The sequence below is a fragment of the Ovis canadensis genome, chromosome 20, assembly GCF_042477335.2.
Source record: "Ovis canadensis isolate MfBH-ARS-UI-01 breed Bighorn chromosome 20, ARS-UI_OviCan_v2, whole genome shotgun sequence".
Taxonomy (NCBI): domain Eukaryota; kingdom Metazoa; phylum Chordata; class Mammalia; order Artiodactyla; family Bovidae; genus Ovis; species Ovis canadensis.
Genome location: NC_091264.1, coordinates 25963551 through 25981810, shown reverse-complemented (window position 1 = coordinate 25981810; position 18260 = coordinate 25963551). Strand labels below are relative to the sequence as shown.

General features: G+C 42.6%; 1 protein-coding gene across 11 annotated transcripts in view; it reads right to left on the bottom strand.

The window, feature by feature from the left end:
• Positions 1-15985, bottom strand: part of C20H6orf89 (chromosome 20 C6orf89 homolog) — a 40334-nt gene extending 24349 nt beyond the window's left edge. For 2 of the 11 annotated variants that reach the window (XR_011251223.1, XM_069563364.1), the window contains exons 1-4: positions 15779-15985; positions 6429-6501; positions 5721-5928; positions 5046-5259 (exon numbers count right to left, since the gene is read on the bottom strand). Coding sequence is in view for 6 of the 11 variants with exons in the window: in XM_069563364.1 (XP_069419465.1) it covers positions 5046-5259; positions 5721-5909 (403 nt within the window). In the remaining 5 variants the exon portion in view is untranslated. Of the gene's footprint in view, positions 1-5045; positions 5260-5720; positions 5929-6428; positions 6732-15778 lie in introns of all 11 variants that reach the window. The other 9 variants (XR_011251224.1, XM_069563365.1, XR_011251225.1 and 6 more) reach the window with 6 other exon arrangements.
• Between the last annotated feature and the right edge of the window lie 2275 nt (positions 15986-18260).

Sequence of the window (18260 nt, the reverse complement as noted above, 5' to 3'; positions counted from 1 at the left end):
AGGAGGAGGAAAACAGTATGATATTCCTTATATGGGGAATCTAAATAGAAGTGATACAAATAATCTTATTTACAAAACAGAAATAGACACAGATTTATAGAACAAACTTATGGTTGACAGAGGGGAAGATTCCAAGATAGAGATAGTCAGAGAATTTGGGATGGACATGTACACACCACTGTACTTAAAATGGAAAATTAACAAGGACTTACTGTATAGCACATGGAATTCTGCTCAACGTTATATAGCAGACTGGATGGGAGGGGAGTTTGGGGGAGAATGGACTCATGTACATGTATGGCTGAGTTCCTCTGCTGTTCACCTGAACAATCTCAACATTGTTAATTGGATACACGCCAATACAAAATAAAAAGTTAAAAAAAAAAAACCAGGAGTATGTACCAGATCAACTCTAATGTTCCTTTTGAGCTCTAAGACAATGATTTTAGGGAAGGATAAAATCCAAGAGGACAGATGGCAGGGTCAAAATGTATATAAAGGTAGGAGGTGGGAGATGGAGGTGGGAGAGTGGGTAAGAACTAAAAATGTAAATGTGAAGGGAAAACTATAGGTTAATAAGAGAAAGGACTGGGACTTCCTGGTGGCCCAGTGGCTAAGACTCAGAGCTCCCAATGCAGTGGGCCAGGGCTCGATCCCCGATCAGGAAACAGAACCAACATGCTGCAACTAAAGAGCCTGCATGCTGCAAAGGCCTGGCACAGCCAAACAGAATAAATCAATCAGCATTTCTTTTTAAAAAAGAGAGAGAAAAGATTAAGTCAAATAGTAAGGCAAGGATTCCTTGGTGGCTCAGTGGTCAAGAATCCGGTAAAGAATCTGCCTGCCTTGGTTCCATGACTTACCAGCCTTGGACTCTCAGGCAAGTGACCTAATCTCACTGTACTTCAGTGTCTTCTGTAAAACAGACATAAAACCAGAACCTACTGCCTAGGAATATTGTAAAGATCAAACGAGCCACCACATGGAAAGCCCTTTGAACAGGGCCTGGCAACTGGCAAGTACTAAAGAAGTCGCTTAGTTATTTTCTGCTGCAGAGTGGGGTGTTTACATGACTCACCACAGAGTCACCTCATTCACCCTATGAGGAGGATTTAGGGGCAGGGTTTTCTACCCAAGGCTGAAACCTAGAAAAACAAAACCCCACTTCTGTCGCCTTTTGCTCCCTGGGTAGAGAGTCTAGAGGGAGAGCCGCCAGCGGTCGAGAGGAATGCTAACAGCACTGGTGTGGTGCCTGTGGAGTCACCGCTGGCCCTGCAGAGCGTCAGGTGACCGCTGGGGGCACCAGGCCAGCCCTGAGGGACACGCACACTGAAGGGCTTTCCTCTGGGCAGCCACACTCACTTTACATTCTCCCCCTATATTTACTATAAAGGTACTGCTAAGCAGTCCTAACTGAAAGGCCGCTGCTTTTTGGTACATGACAACAGGAATGATATGTTTTTTGCTTTTCTGGCTCTCTTCCAGGACCAGCAGTTTGCACTTCTTTTTTGGGGGGGCCTCCCAGGATATGGGATCTTAGTTCCCTGATCAGGGATCAAACCCATGTCCTCTACAATGGAAGCATTGAGTCTTAACCACTGGACTCACCAGGGAAGTCCCTGCACTTCTGTTACCTAAGTCTCCCCAACATGTTCCCATTCACCCCTTATTTCATTATGCATTCTTAAGAATACACGGAAGAACTGTACAAAAAAGATCTTCACGACCCAGATAATCATGATGGTGCGATCACTAATCTAGAGCCAGACATCTTGGAAAATGAAGTCAGGTGGGCCTTGGAAAGCATCACTACAAACAAAGCCAGTGGAGGTGATGGAATTCCAGTTGAGCTCTTTCAAATCCTGAAAGATGATGCTGTGAAAGTGCTGCACTCAATATGCCAGCAAATTTGGAAAACTCAGCAGTGGCCACAGGACTGGAAAAGGTCAGTTTTCATTCCAATCCCAAAGAAAGGCAATGCCAAAGAATGCTCAAACTACCTCACAATTGCACTCATCTCACATGCTAGTAAAGTAATGCTCAAAATTCTCCAAGCCAGCCTTCAGCAATACATGAACCATGAACTCCCTGATGTTCAAGCTGGTTTTAGAAAAGGCAGAGGAACCAGAGATCAAATTGCCAACATCCGCTGGATCATGGAAAAAGCAAGAGAGTTCCAGAGAAACATCTGTTTCTGCTTTATTGACTATACCAAAGCCTTTGACTGTGTGGATTACAATAAACTGTGGAAAATTCTGAAAGAGATGGGAATACCAGACCACCTGACCTGCCTCTTGAGAAATCTGTATGCAGGTCAGGAAGCAACAGTTAGAACTGGACATGGAACAACACACTGGTTCCAAATAGGAAAAGGAGTACGTCAAGGCTGTATATTGTCACCCTGCTTATTGAACTTATCTGCAGAGTACATCATGAGAAACACTGGACTGGAAGAAACACAAGCTGGAATCAAGATTGCCGGGAGAAATATCAATAACCTCAGATATGCAGATGACACCACCCTTACGGCAGAAAGTGAAGAGGAGCTAAAAAACCTCTTGATGAAAGTGAAAGAGGAGAGTGAAAAAGTTGGCTTAAAGCTCAACATTCAGAAAACAAAGATCATGGCATCCAGTCCCATCACTTCATGGAAAATAGACTGAGAAACAGTGGAAACAGTGTCAGACTTTATTTTTGTGGGCTCCAAAATCACTGCAGATGGTGACTGCAGCCATGAAATTAAAAGACGCTTACTCCTTGGAAGAAAAGTTATGACCAACCTAGACAGCATATTCAAAAGCAGAGACATTACTTTGCCGACTAAGGTCCGTCTAGTCAAGGCTATGGTTTTTCCTGTGGTCATGTATGGATGCGAGAGTTGGACTGTGAAGAAGGCTGAGTGCCGAAGAATTGATGCTTTTGAACAGTGGTGTTGGAGAAGACTCTTGAGGGTCCCTTGGACTGCAAGGAGATCCAACCAGTCCATTCTGAAGGAGATCAACCCTGGGATTTCTTTGGAAGGAATGATGCTAAAGCTGAAGCTCCAGTACTTTGGCCACCTCATGAGAAGAGTTGACTCATTGGAAAAGACTCTGATGCTGGGAGGGATTGGGGGCAGGAGGAGTAGGGGACGACCAAGGATGAGATGGCTGGATGGCATCACGGACTCGATGGACGTGAGTCTGACTGAACTCCGGGAGATGGTGATGAACAGGAGGCCTGGCGTGCTATGATTCATGGGGCTGCAAAGAGTCGGACACGACTGAGCGACTGAACTGAACTGAACTGAAGCTTCCCTCCAAATGCTATGCAAAATGTTGTTACATGTCTACAGCTTCCCAGAATTATGAGACACAGGAAAATAGGGTAACAAATCTCCATTTACAAGTAAAAGCAGCTTTGTAGTAGAATCAACAACATTTAAGACCTAAAACCACACCCTTCCAATGCTCTCTCTTTACAAGTGCACTCTAAGGACTCATTTTATTTCAATATGCAAGGCAAAATATTCATTTGGAGTCGCCAAACAACCTGGCTTGTTGAACCTGGCTTGTTGACAAGACAGAGATGTTTCTTGAATTTTTAAACTCTGATACACAGAATGAGCAATCACTGTCCACTGACTATGTTTTTTTAACTCAAGAGTCTGTGGAGATGTAGTTTATAAGATGGGGAGAAAGAAAATAAATGCCGTGAACCTGGTCCTAAACACTGTGGACTTCCTCCCACGTGCCACAGAGCAGAAGATGAGCTTCGGGAGGCTGGGAGGGGAAGACAGGATGGGGGCTGATGCATCCGAGGAAGCACGGCAGGCTGGCCTCACTGATCAGTCTCTCTGGCTTTTTCCCCATGTGCTCTGGACCTCCCTGATAAAGAGCTGGAGCTCTGTTGATGACATTTCAAAAATAACCTTCCCAATAAACATAAGAAAGTTATATCTGGAATTTAAAAGTCTAAATATATGATTTGATTTAAAAAAAAAAAAAAGACTTATGAGGTGGGGTTTTTGTTTTATAATGTTCCCTTCCTCTGATTTTGATATAATCCTGGAAACCTCTTCAGGATTTCCCCAAGTGTACAAAAATAGCTTTCAAAGGAGACCCAAACCAAGTGATGATTTTTATGACTGATTAGGTCTTGGCTTAAAGAGTAGCACTATGATTATAAAGCTTGGTTTCAACTACTAATTTTTTTTTTGGAAAACATTGAAGAGAAGACATACTTTTTCAACAGTTATGTTGAAGCCTAAGGTTTCAGAACATGGTTATACAAAAAGTTCTACAATCCATTTGTGGTGTTAATGTACATATTCCTTCATACAGGCAAATAAGATAAACAGATAAAATAATAATGACTAAAATAAAATCCCCAAATAATATCCCTCTATTCTTTCTCAAAAAGTAAATTTCAAGTCTTACTGCATTACACTATTTTCAGAAAAGCAACTCCTCAAATGGTCTATCGGACCAGGAATTCCTGTGCTACCACTGCACTGTTACTAAATTAAAGGGTTTCTTAAATTCAACTTATTGGCAAAGTTGTATACTTATGAGCACTATGTAAGTGAATCGTGAAACAGAAAAGATTCAACTGAAAGAGAGGGATACACCTAGACAAAAACCTAGCCCAACAGGCTAAGGACTATTAAGGGGTTGGACTCAGATGCTTTCAATAAAGCAATAGCTGCTTATTAAAATATCTATTATGGATAGGGATCATAGGAGAGAAAATGGTAAAGATACACTCAAATCCTTCCTATGAGGAAAAACTCTCATCCCCAACATGTGTGTTTAAGAATTGGGGGGCTTGAATTTGACAACACCAGATGTGTCTCTCTGACAAGTTTCTTCATCCTCTGAGCCTCAGTTTCTCAATCTGCAAAATGGGGCAATAAAACCCATTCCCACAGAGTTTTACTGAGGATGGAATTAAATGAGACAATACAGCAAAGTGTCTCTCATTAGATGTCAATAAATGTGACCTTCTTTCTCATGATATACTGCCAAGAAAGCTGTATCTGATAAGCAGTAAATGTAGTATTCTACCTGGAAAGGGTCTGTCTTCATTGCCCCCATGCAGAGGAGCTCCCTTAGTTTCTGGCATATACTTCTTGGTAATGGGCAAAGACATCAGCCGGATGTGATGGATGAGGGAACGCCAGGTGTAAGCTCCGGAAAGCACTGGTTCAGGTGCTAATGGGCTGAAAGGTTGAATCACAAAGTAGGCAGTGAGCAAGATTAATCCCAAGGTTATGAAGACCTACAAGGAAAGACAGGAAATGGATTAATAATGGTCCCAGCAAATGAAATACTTTAATGCCAAGGGAAAAAAAAAAAAAAAAACAGGCATCTTCTACTATGTCCAATGTGTTTTAAGAACTAATCCATTTTCATGAACAAGCAATTGACATTCACTTCTGAAAGGATTTAAAGCTTGACAACGGTGACAACTGCAAGGCTCACCAAGTTTATATCACATGGATCAAGGGCCATATTCACCATTTAAAAAATATATGCAAATACAGCTGACCATAAGTACACAGCTTTCATCTACAACATTTAACAAAAGAGTCAAGTTTCCTAATCATATATGGTAACAAAGAGTAAAGGCCAACTGACTCATAGAAAAACCAAGGTTCAGTGGTGGAATCAGTCACCAGTAATATCTGGGGAGAATGTTGATGGGCCTGTGCTCCATCTAAACTATTTCCAAGTCTTTACCTTGTACACAGCTAGAAGGAGGGGATACTGGGGTGGCCCCCTCTGAGGTTCATTCTTCTCCAGCAGCTGTCTGATAAATTTTTCAATTGCCTTCTCTGACATGCCACACTGATGGCCCGTCTGTCTTACCAAATCAACAGTCTCTGAGAGTTTGTCAAAAATGCTGAGCTCATTAGCGGCAAGATCCATGTCTTCCAATGCAGAGTCTCTGAGAGACAGAGAGAAAATAAATGTAAAAAGATGATTTCTTGAAAGTACTTCCTTCTCAAAGTTACATCCTTCAGAACAGTCCTTCTCAGCCACCTGAGGGGAGGGACCATTTCTGTGTTTTTCCCAATCCACTGCTGACCAATTCTTTTGTAAAACATAATATGTTGAGATAATGTCAAGATGTGATACAAATTTTTAAGTGTTTCTTAATTGTGGGTTAGTAACAAAAATGGTTTACAGACCAGCACTGGTTCCCAAACACGTTCAGGAATACCAGTTCAGAGCACAAAAACAAATCCTTAATAGGACTCTGAAATGCTAGTGCCCATCTAAAATGATTTTTTTTAAATAAATATTTATTTGTCTGTGTTGGGTCTTAGTTGTGACACTTGGGATCTATGTCGTGGCATGAGGGATCTGTTAGTTGAGGCATGTGGGATCTAGGTCCCTGACCAGGGATCAAACCTGGGCCCCTGCATTGGGAGCGAGGAGGCTTACCTACTGGACCACCTGGGAAGTCTCCCAAATGATTTCTGAAACCAATCACAGGAGATCTGCTACAGGTAATTTACTAAAATAAAAAGAAATAGACTATCGAAAGTGTTATTAATCGCTTATTTCCTTCCTTTCACATCAAATGAACCTTTTAGCAACATGAGAGGAGGAACTGATCACTGAAGGCAAGATTCACTGAGGAACCTGCTGATAGGCCTCGTTCCTGGCTGAGCAAGGATTTCAGACAACACAAAATCACGGCATGGGAGCACTTCACACTTGACAGGCTGCAGTCCTCATGCTTTTCTGCAAATAGAATTTTAGACAACAAAGGGCATTTTGTTTGTATTTTACATGTTTTAAAAACCTAAGATCTATATAACTCATTCTAAAATTCAACTTGTGTTCTCACAGTTATTTTAAAGTCAGGCCGTTTCACAATGGTCATATAATAAAAGGCAAAAAGTAAAGGCAATATAGAATTCTCCCTGGATCACTTGTAAAACAAAATAAAGCACTTCTCTTTAAAAAGTGCTTGGGCTACGGAACAGTATTTTTCTTCATTTATATGAGGAAAAAACTTTCCTGGTGGCTCAGATGGTAAAGCATCTGCCTACAATGTGGGAGGCCTGGGTTCAATCCCTGGGTTGGGAAGATCCCCTGGAGAAGGAAATGGCAACCCACTCCAGTACCCTTGCCCGGAAAATCTCATGGACAGAGGAGCCTGGTAGGCTAGAGTCCATAGGGTCACAAAGAGTCGGACACGACTGAGCGACTTCGCTTTCACTTCTTCATGGGAGGAGAAACAGCCCTTGGGATCCATGCTGTCTTCTGTTGGTTGGGAGTTTTGCTGTTGTTTTCATAATGCACAGGGTCCTCTTATTTCACAGATCTCATCCCTGAGGTGTTTCTAACATGGAAAAGAACGAACACAGAACAACTCTATCCCTTCTGTGAGGAAATGCTGCCCTCTGTAGAGCAGAAGCATCAGGAGGCTCCAGCAGAGGCGGCTGCCTGCGCTGCCGCAGGCCAGCACACATCCCGGTACAGCTCCTCCTCGAACAGTGCCCTAGTCCTCAACTGCCTGCACAGCAGGATCACCTAGAGAGCTTTTCAGGAATGCTCATACCTGGGCCCCAAGCCAAGGCTGACCAAATCAGAGTCAGACTTCGATCGGTGGATTAACAAACAGGTAACCTAGATTTTGAGGACTGGAGGGGGTTGGAACCCCACACATTTTAGGGGACACAATCTTTCTCCAAACTCTCTGCTGTTGCTCAAAGCGTTCTTTTTTAAGACCACATAGGGCTTCATTTTAAGGTTCAGGTGGTGAAACTCTATTCTAGAGTGTGTATTTTCGGGAATTCCCTGGTAGTTCAGTGGTTAGGACTTGGCTCCTTCACTGTTGGGGGCTGGGGTTCAATCTCTGGTCGGAGAACTAAGATTCCATAATCTGTATGGCATGGCCAAAAAAAATAATAACATAAAATAAAATGGATATTTTCAACAAATGGTGCTGGAACAACTACATATCCACATGCAAAAGAACGAAGTTGGATGATTCCTTATACTACAGATAGAAATTAATTCAGAATGGATAAAAGACCTAAAACTAGAAAACAAAGCAGGAAATCTTTATAACACAAGATCAGGCAACGGCTTCTTAGCCAGGATACCAAAAGCACAAATAGCAAAAGAATGGATACATCAAAACGAACACCTTTTGTGTTGCCAATGATACCCGAGAAAGTAAAATGACAACCTACAGAATGGGGGGGTGGATGATATTATTTGTACATTATATATCTGTAAGGGACTAGCAGTCAGAGTTCATAAAGAATTCTTACAACTCAATTATAAAAAGATAAATACCCAATTAAAAATGGGCAAAATATCTGAATAGATATTTCTCCACAGAGGATATACAAATGGCCAAGAAACTCATGAAAAGAGGTTTAACCTCATTAGCCATCAAGGAAGTGTAAATGAAGACGCCAGTGAGATGCCGCCTCTCACCCACTGGGACGGCTATAATCAAACAGCCCGAGAGTAACAAGTGCTGGCGGCGGGACTCTTGTGCACTGCGAGTGGGGATGGAAAGCGATGCAGCGGCTTTGGGAAGCTTGGCAGTTCCTCAGAAACTCAGATACAGAGTTACCACGGGAGCCAGCAGCTCCACTTGGAAGTATGTACCCCTGATAATCTAAAACAAATACCCACATGAAAACTTGTTTAAGCCACAGTATTCATAAGAGCTCAAAAATGAAAGCAATCCAAATATCCAGGAAAGGATAACAAAATGGATTTCAATAATATTCATGTATCAATAATATCCACAAAATGGAATATTACTGGATAAGAAGAAGGAATAAAATACTGACACATGCTACAACATGACTGGAGAAGGCGATGGCAGCCCACTCTAGTACTCTTGCCTGGAAAACCCCATGGACGGAGGAACCTGGTGGGCTGCAGTCCATGGGGTCGTGAAGAGTCGGATACGACTGAGCGACTTCACTTTCACTTTTTACTTTCACGCATTGGAGAAGGAAATGGCAACCCACTCCAGTGTTCTTGCCTGGAGAATCCCAGGGACAGAGGAATCTGGTGGGCTACCATTTATGGCGTCTCACAGGGTCGGACATGACTGAAGCGACTTAGCAGCAGCAGCAGCTACAACATGGATGAACCTTGAGGACCTTACGCTAAATGAAAGAAGATAATTACATGACTGAATGTATATGAAAAGTCAAGGACAGGCAAAACAGAGACAGAAAATATTTATTAGGGGTTGCCTAGGGGAGGGGGTGGGGAGGAATGGGGAGTGACTGCTAATAGATACAAAGCTACTTCCCGGAGTGAGAAAAATGTTCAAAACAAATTGTGACTGTTGTGCAATGCTGTAAATAAACAAACCCCACTGAACTGTATATTTTAAATATGTGAGTTTCACGGCACACATAAATTATATCTCAGTGAAGATATTTTAAATATTTATAGAATTTGAACTTATCGCTGTTGTGGCATTTACTATACTTATTGCTATGATGTGGCTAAGTCACTTGACCTATTTCCTCATCCAAAAGACATGAGGACTGAGTCAGAATGTTTTTAAAGTTTCCTTTCCTGTCTCATCCTATTGTCTGCTTACTTGTCGTCAATCCAGACCCCCCCCCACCGCCCCCGAGGCTGCAGTTTCCCATCTGTCTGCCCTCCCCCGTCCCCCCACTTGCTCTGGTCAGAGCAGTGCTGTGGTCCACAGCATGTTGTCCCCTTAGTCAGGTTTGTGCTTTGCCTTCATGTCTCATTAAATGGTGTTTTTCCCCCATAGCAGTAAGTTGAATTGGTGTATCACTATGCAGTTTACGGGAGAAGGCAATGGCAACCCACTCCAGTACTCTTGCCTGGAGAATCCCATGGATGGAGGAGCCCGGTGGGCTGCAGTTCACGGGGTCGCGCAGAGTTGGACGCGACTGAAGCGACTTAGCAGGGGTGTATGACTATTTCAGGAAGTACAAAATGATAATATGATACTGAATACACACACTTCTTGCCAGCTGTACATCCTTCTTCCCTGAGATTCTGATGCATTTCCCGAGTTACCAAAAGGATAGTTACTAATAATTTAATGAAGTTTCTATGAGCACACGGCGGGTCTTGGTAATAAGCTTTCCTTTTGTCTTTGGTAAAATCAGTGGTTCTCAACTAGGGGCAACTCTCCTCCCCCTCCCCCCAGGGGTAGGTAGAAAGTTTGGAGACATTTGTGATTATCACACTTCAGGGATACTACTGGCATCTAGTGGATGTTAATTAAACAACAACAAAAAATCTTGTCCCTTTAGGTCAGACTAGCAGAGCAGCTCCCTTGCTGGGATCTGTTGAAAGTCAACCCTCAACACAAGGGTTTGTATTAAAAAAACAAAAACAAAGAACTTGTCCCTTAAAAAACAAACAAACAAAGTCAGGGTTAAGCATCAAGTATATTCATCCAGACTGAGTGAAATCAGCTGAAGCTTGATGGCAATCCCTTTCTCTCTAGTAAGAAGGTCCAACTCTGGCAGAAATGAGCTTTGCCACAGAGAGAAGTTTCAATGAGTGAGCTTGACCCTTAACAGTAGCTTATACCTGCAAGGGCATAGGCAGAATGACCTGCAGAGTTACAAAAATCAAGGTATCATGCAACACCCTTTCTACACTGAAATGCCAGAAGCCTGGGAGTGGGACCCAGGTGTGGAAGTTATCAAACCTCTTTCCTGCTGATCACAGGCACACCCCCAATCAGGAGACATTGCTGTGGAACAGTACTTCTCAAGCAGGTGATTCTGCTCCCCAGGGGATGTCTGGAGCCCTTTTAGACTGTCAAAACTGGAGGGGTACTCAACGTTTCCCAATGATTTTTTTCTTCTCCATGCCAACTTCAAAGTCCCAAGAAGAGGGAAACCAAAGGGAACAGGCAGGAAAACCTGGAATTTCTACTTTCTCTCATAGTCACAACTCATGCCTCGCAGCAAGTCTCCTAGGCTTGTATTTACTTCTGATCTTGAACAAAACAAATTCTTACGTAACAGATTACCATCTTCGGTGGTGTGGACACACATTAGTGCACTTGGTGATAGACTGTGAATGATACATTTTTCTCCAAATAAAGCTATACACATACAAACAAAAACTGTAGGGGGCGCTACAAGCAGCGAATGCATACAGACGAAAGCGCTCATGATGCGCAGGACAACTCCCCATGACAAAGAACTCGACATGTTAAGAGCGCTGAAGTTAGGAAATCTTGCCTTCAAGAGCGGCCTGGGGGAGATGAGCCAGGGGGCTGGTAATGTCTGAAGGATTACTTCAGGAATAGGAGGAGGCGACTGACAACTCTGAAGGGATGTTCTCCACAATTCCTTCTCAATCTCAGTCTAGGAAAACACAGGACAGAGCCATAGCTGGTAGAATGACTCCAACAGAACTCACCAATAAAGATGTTTAAGGCAGAAAACAGGATAAGAGGCCAGACAAAATGTACGTTTCTCCTTTATACTGTTTAAAACAGAATTTCTCTATTGATATAAATATGTCCTGAACACTGATATGACATCACCCTGGATGTCAAATCCAAAGCTGTTTCCCTAAATAAACAGCTATACCATCTAGGCAACTCTAAGATGCAATACTGACTCATCTAGTTAAAATACAAAAGCTGTATTCAGAAAGAAAGTTTCAAAAGCCCATCTAAATATTTCCCAATCTTTGACTATGGTAGGAACATAGAGAGTACCTAACAATAAATTTTCTTTTTTCCACATACTAGGTTCTTTGGTATTATGCTAGCTATGTAGTATAATAATCCATCCTTCAGTGTTATGAATATATTCCATTCTATTTTTTCCAATGATTCTCACTGATTGAAGACATGTTTCATTAAACTGGAAAAAAATGTTATCATTGAATTGTAATAAAAGCCAAATTCCACATTTAAAGAAAAGATAAATGATAAAACATTAACATGATACAATTTAAAAGAGGAGCAATTTAAAACTGTAATAACTGCTTTAAATTTACAATTAAGGGAATTCCACTTTTTTGTACTCTTATCATCAACGTTCCTCTTTCTGGACATTTCTGCTCATTGAGACTTCATTGAAGAGTCTAGTGCTTTCTTTGCTCTCTGAAAATATACTGTTTTTCTCTCAATTTTTTATTTTGAAAAATTTCAAGCCTCTAGAAAAACTGTAATAGTACAAAGGATGTTTGTATATCCTTAAGTTAGATTCACCAATTGTTAACAAACATTTGGCTATATTTACTTTTGGTCCAACTGTCTTTTTTTTTTTTTTACTAGAACCATTTGAAACTTATTAATGTAACACATCATGAAATCACTTCTAAATGTTTCAATATGTACCTTCTGAAAATAAGGGTATTATTCTACATAACCATCAGCATCATTGTCATACCTATTAAAAGTAATAATTGTCTAACATTACTTAGTATCTAGTCCATGGTCAAACTTTCAAAAAAAAAAAAAGGAAGGAAGGAAAGGCCAGCCATACCACTTTTTAGAAATCTAGGCACCAACCAGTGATCACACATCACAGTTAGCTGTTATGCCTCGCTGGTCTACTTAAATCTACAACAGATGCTGGTGTTTTGTTTTCTGGCCTTTTATGACACTGCCATATTTGAAGCAAGAACCCCTAGATTTTTAAACATATCTCCTCGTCTCACTTTTTCTAGTTTCTGTGGCTTAAAAAAAAAAAAAAAAACTTCCTCTCTAGACTTCCAGAGCTTATACTTCCTCTCTTCGAAGTTAAGCTCTCAAAAAAAAAAAGTTTCACTTCCCTCTCGTTTCTCAGGTCTCCATTTGTTTCTTTTCCCCACGCCACCGATGCTGCTTTCACTAAGGTCACCAAAGGCCTTCTTCACATGCCAAGTCCAAAGGACACTTTTTCAGTTATCTCTCTGCAGCAGCTGCCATTCCCATCCATTATCTCCCTCAAGTGCCCTCAAATCTTGGCATAATTCTCTTGTTCTCATTCTCTCGGAATGTTGGTATTCATCACGGATGTCCTTGACTGTCTCATTCCCTCCACGGCTTTAGCCACCAGCTTTAGTGATTCCTAAATCTCTTCTCTAATCTGCTGGGGCTAAGTCGCTTCAGTCGTGTCCGACTCTGTGCGACCTGATAGGTGGCAGCCCACCAGGCTTGCCGTCCCCGGGATTCTCCAGGAAAGAACACTGGAATGGGTTGCCATTTCCTTCTCCAATGCATGAGAGTGAAAAGTGAAAGTGAAGTTGCTCAGTCGCATCCGACTCTTAGCAACCCCACGGACTGCAGCCTACCAGGCTCTTCCACCCATGGGATTTTCCAGGCAAGAATACTAGAGTGGGATGCCATTGCCTTCTCCACTTCTCCGATCGAGAACTCTCCAAAACTCAAGACCTATCTATCTAATCAGCTACCAGACATCCTGGCCCAAATTTCTTATAGTCCCCTACGTGTTATGTGTCCATATCTGACTTATTATTTTTCCTCTGCAAACTGTTTATCCTACTATATTCCTTTTCTTAAATAATGGAAACATCAGTTTTCCAAACTTAAAACCTCTCCTCCTGCTTCCTCATCTGCACCAATGAACCAATCACCAAAGCCTCAATTTTATATCCTGTATAGCTCTCACATTCATCACCTCTTTAGCTCTGCATTAGTGGCAGTCAAGGCCCTCAACATCCCTCCCATAGACCATCACAAAGATATTTTAATTTCTATACTTCCAACCCCTTTTCTCCTTTCTGAGCCTGTCTCTACAAATTATTTTTCTAAAACACAAATTGGCTCACATTGCTCATCTATTCAAAGCACTTTAGCACTTTCCTTGACTTCCCACGCCTGGCTAGGGAACAATTTAGCATGGTGGTTAAGAATACCAGCACTGGAGTCAGAAAAAGCTGAATTCAAATACTAGATTCTTCATCTATTGTGTGGCCATGAGACACTGTTCTAACCTCTCTAAAGCCTCAGAGTTTTTTATCTATAAAATAAGGATAATTGTGTCTTTCCAACCATGTTGTTAATCAATTACAAGGTGATATATCTAAAACATTTGTCTTATTACCCAAATTAAATACTTAATAATTATAATAAGATGAAGTCCAAATTACTTAGCATGACCCACTGGTTACTGCCTATCTGTTCAGTCTCGTTTCCCATTCTTTCCTCATATTCTTTGCTGCCATACTATTTCACACCTTTCTGCTTCTGTACACATAATTTTCTGTTTACAAAAACTATCCTCCTGTGCTTTGTCCAATGAGTGAACACTATTTCTGCCCTTTGAATCTCAGCCCTTCATTTCTGCCCTTTGAACCTTAAACACAACCCTATCACCCTGTATTACATCTATTCCTTGTCTTCCTTGCCACGAAACTGTTTCTTGAAAGCAGATTTTTTGGAGAAAATAACAACACAAACTAATAACAGACATGGAAATTCACCTCAGAGATATGGAACCTTATCACCGCCTGTTGAACAATTTATAGAAAAGACCTAATCATTTTGTTCACAAACTAATGGTTTATTTTACTTATTTTTCAAAAACACATCAGCCTAATGAGAGTTTAGGTGAGCAAGATAGGAACTTCACACTTGGATTTTGTGTGTGTGTGGAGCTTTAAATAGCTGTGGAAGAACAGGGATTTGAACTGGGTCTTGAAAACTGTTTTGGTCTAAAGCAGAAAGGGCAAACAGGGCCTGTGGTATTCGAATTGGTGGATGTGAACTTCAGTCAAAACTTCAATGTAGCAAAGCTAAATTTAGGTTAAAGCATGTCCTTCCTTAAAGGGAAACTGTCATAACTCAAACAAGCAAATTTATTAAGGGAAAGATGTCCATGGAAGATTCCACTATGGGAACAACCAAATGAGCAAATAGGAAGCGCCAGAAATTATTCTGGAAGTAGTCTCTATTATGAGTGAAAGTGTTAGTCCCTCAGTCTGACTCTTTGCAACCCCATGGACTGTAGCCGGCCAGGCTCCTCTGTCCAAAGAATTCTCCAGGCAAGAATACAGAAATGGGTTGCCATTTCCTCCTCCAGGGGATCTTCCTGACCGTGGGATTGTACCCACTTCTGCATTGCAAGCGGATTCTTTATCATCTGAGCCACCAGGGAAGCCCCTATCATGAAGAGAAGGCCAAATACCTTAAAACTGGTGTAATGGCAAATACCAAGGATATGCAGGCTCTTAGACCAGAAAAGAAGTGTGGCTTGCAGGACTACTGATCTTAAAATACTAGGCAACATGAAGCAGGCAAATTTCCTTGTTCTAAATGGAGATTACAAACAGCTCATTTAATCAAGCCAATAAACCAAGTCATATTCCTTTCTGAAATCCGAGATGCCATGTTTATCATAAAAAAATAAAATTAAAAAAAAATTCCTTCCCTAACAATTATCAGAAAAAGATGTTTCGGAGTGGGGCGGGAAATCTACTGTAAACATTCAAAAAAAAAAAAAAAAGACAAAGCTAAAAGGGCAATGAAATATAGACTTCGCTAGGACCGCTGTTTTGGTCACTATTGTGACCCCGCGAAACAAATTCAACTAGGGCGAACTCTCTGCTCTCCGCGGCAGAGCCAAGGGAAAGAAGGGAGAAGTCTTAAGAAAGTTGACCCCGGGGGAGTTGGTGAAGGGTGCTGTCAGTCCGCAAAACGCCAAAGGCTCAGAGAAGGGGTCAGCGCAGGGGCAGGAGTGGCACTGGCGCGGAAAGGTGGGCTGCGCGAGGAGTTTACAGACGGGTGCGGCGACAGTGTTGTCACGAAGCTGCCTCCCCCCTCCCGGCCTCGGGCCCCAGTCACTCACATGCGGGGCCCGCGCGCCCTCGGGCTCCTCCCGCCTCGGGGACAGCAAGCCGCCGGGCGAGGAGGATAGGCCGACAACTTCCTACTTCCGGGCGCGCAACCCGGAAGCAACTCCCACTCCACAGACGAGGCCGCGCTCCTTCTTCCCGCCGGAAGCTTCCGCCAGAAGTAGAACAGGCGATGTCTCGGAGAACTTGGGAACTATCACGAGATCTGGAGAGCACGGCTTCTTGCTCCCCCTGGCGGCCAGTTCTTCCCTCTCGGTCTTCTGCAGTCCTCGCCAGCGGTCTCTTTGTGAGCCAATGCCGACTTCATCGCTGAACTAATTCACTCAATGAGTATTTGTTGAGCCTCCTACTATGTGACAGGCAGCGTGTTAGGCATTAAGAGAAGGAAGTGGGAGGGATAACGTAAGAAATCTAAAAGAAAGGCAGACAAATAGATCACTCAAATTTAGGCACGGCACACTCATTACTCTTTATACACTTTATACACTCTTTATACACTCTTTATACTCTCATTAATGTTTACTCTTCGCCACACATTACAAAGGACTTTCTATTCGTGAAACTTCTTCAACAACCTTCATTTACCCTCTTACTAACCAAGCTGAAGTTTATGGGAAGGTTAAATTGCTCGAGATTAGCGTCTGTCTGTTGGAGAAGGCAATGGCACCGCACTCCAGTACGCTTGCCTGGAAAATCCCATGTATGGAGGAGCTTGCTGGGCTGCAGTCCATGGGGTCGCTAAGAGTCAGATACGACTGAGCGACTTCACTTTCACTTTTCACTTTCATGCAATGGAGAAGGAAATGGCAACCCACTCCAGTGTTCTTGCCTGGAGAATCCCAGGGACGAGGGAGCCTAGTGGGCTGCCGTCTATGGGGTCGCACAGAGTCGGACACGACTGAAGCGACTTAGCAGCAGCAGAGTCTGCCTGCAGTGCGGGAGACTTGGGTTCGATCCGTGGGTTGGGAAGATCCCCTGGAGAATGAAATGGCAACCCACTCCAGTAATCTTGCCTGGAAAATTCCATGGACTGAGGAGCCTGGTAGGCTACAGTCCATGGGGTCTCAAAGAGTCGGACACACCCAGCGACTTCACGTTCGCTGTGCTCAGATTCTGATCTGGAACACGCCCTGTGTGAATGTTGAACTGAACTGGATAAGGCATGCCTGCTCAGTCATGTCTGACTGTGACCCCATAGCCTGTAGCCCTCCAGGCTCCTCTGTTCATGGAATTCTCCAGGCAAGAATACTGGAGTGAATTGCCATTTCCTACTCCAGGGGATCTTCTTGACCTTGGGATTGAACTCCTGTCTCCTGCATTGCTGGCTGATTCTTTACCACTATGCCACCTGGGAAGCCCAACTGCATAAGGACAGGGTCCCTAACATAGGTTATTGACAGTCTACTTGGTGAGAGGAGAATCGGAGACAAGCATTTAGACAGTGATGGAATGTGGCACCAAATTAAAGATCAAGAAGAGAGAAGGATAGTCTCCTACAGACAGGATGAGTAGACAGGAGATGGAACAGGGGAGATTGGGTGAAGTTTGGTAAAGCACTGCAAGGGAAAAGACTAGCTTGGGCAGAAGACTGAAAGTGGGAATGCTGATTCCACATATAAGGCTTGGATAATAAAGTAGTCCAAAATCTGACTGGAGAAGTCAGTGAGCGGTCAATGATGAAGGGCCTTCAAGCTCAGGCCAAGTGATTTGGGATTTTAATAGGCAAAGAGAAACCATTTAATACTTCATGGCAATATCTTATAGCATTTCAGAGGAGGGCTTTGGCTGCTGTGTGTAAAATAGATTACTAGAGGGAAACCAAAGGGCAGGGAAGCTCCAGCAAAGGAGCTTCTGAACTAATCCTGGTGTTAAAGGTCTGAAGCAGCAGTGGGAATGGGAAGAAAGGAATACAGTTTGGGGACCTTTGGAAAAAAGAGTTGACATGTTTGATGATGTGTCATTTACAGGGAGCAGAGATAAAGAGGATGATCCTTAGGATTCCAGCTCAAAAATGATGTTATAATTTTGTTTTTAATAAGGGGCATTTACTCAGAAGGCACATTAAACTTAGATACAGAATAAATGAAGTACAAGCTGCAATCTAATAGTGAACTTAGAACAGGAATCTAGGCCTCTTTGTCAATTCTGCCCTGAAGTCACTGACACGTAATGTTCTCTTGGGAATAAAAAGTCCAACCAAAGCTGAGCTTCTTGAGTAAGGATTTTGGAATGAGCCAGCAAGGTGCTGTCTTATGCTTCTGTTAAACCCCAATGCATCTTCACCATGCCCTAAGCCTCCCAAGATATGTAGCAAGGAACTACGTAAGGTCCCGAGGAAGGAAACTCAGATAACAACAGACAGGACCAACAATGAAAACTTTTCCATCCAGCTCAAAGGCCATAAAGAGGGCACGAACACAAGACTGCAGGAAGTGTAAATTCATTATGCCTTACATTAGTCTTTCATCAGTCTAA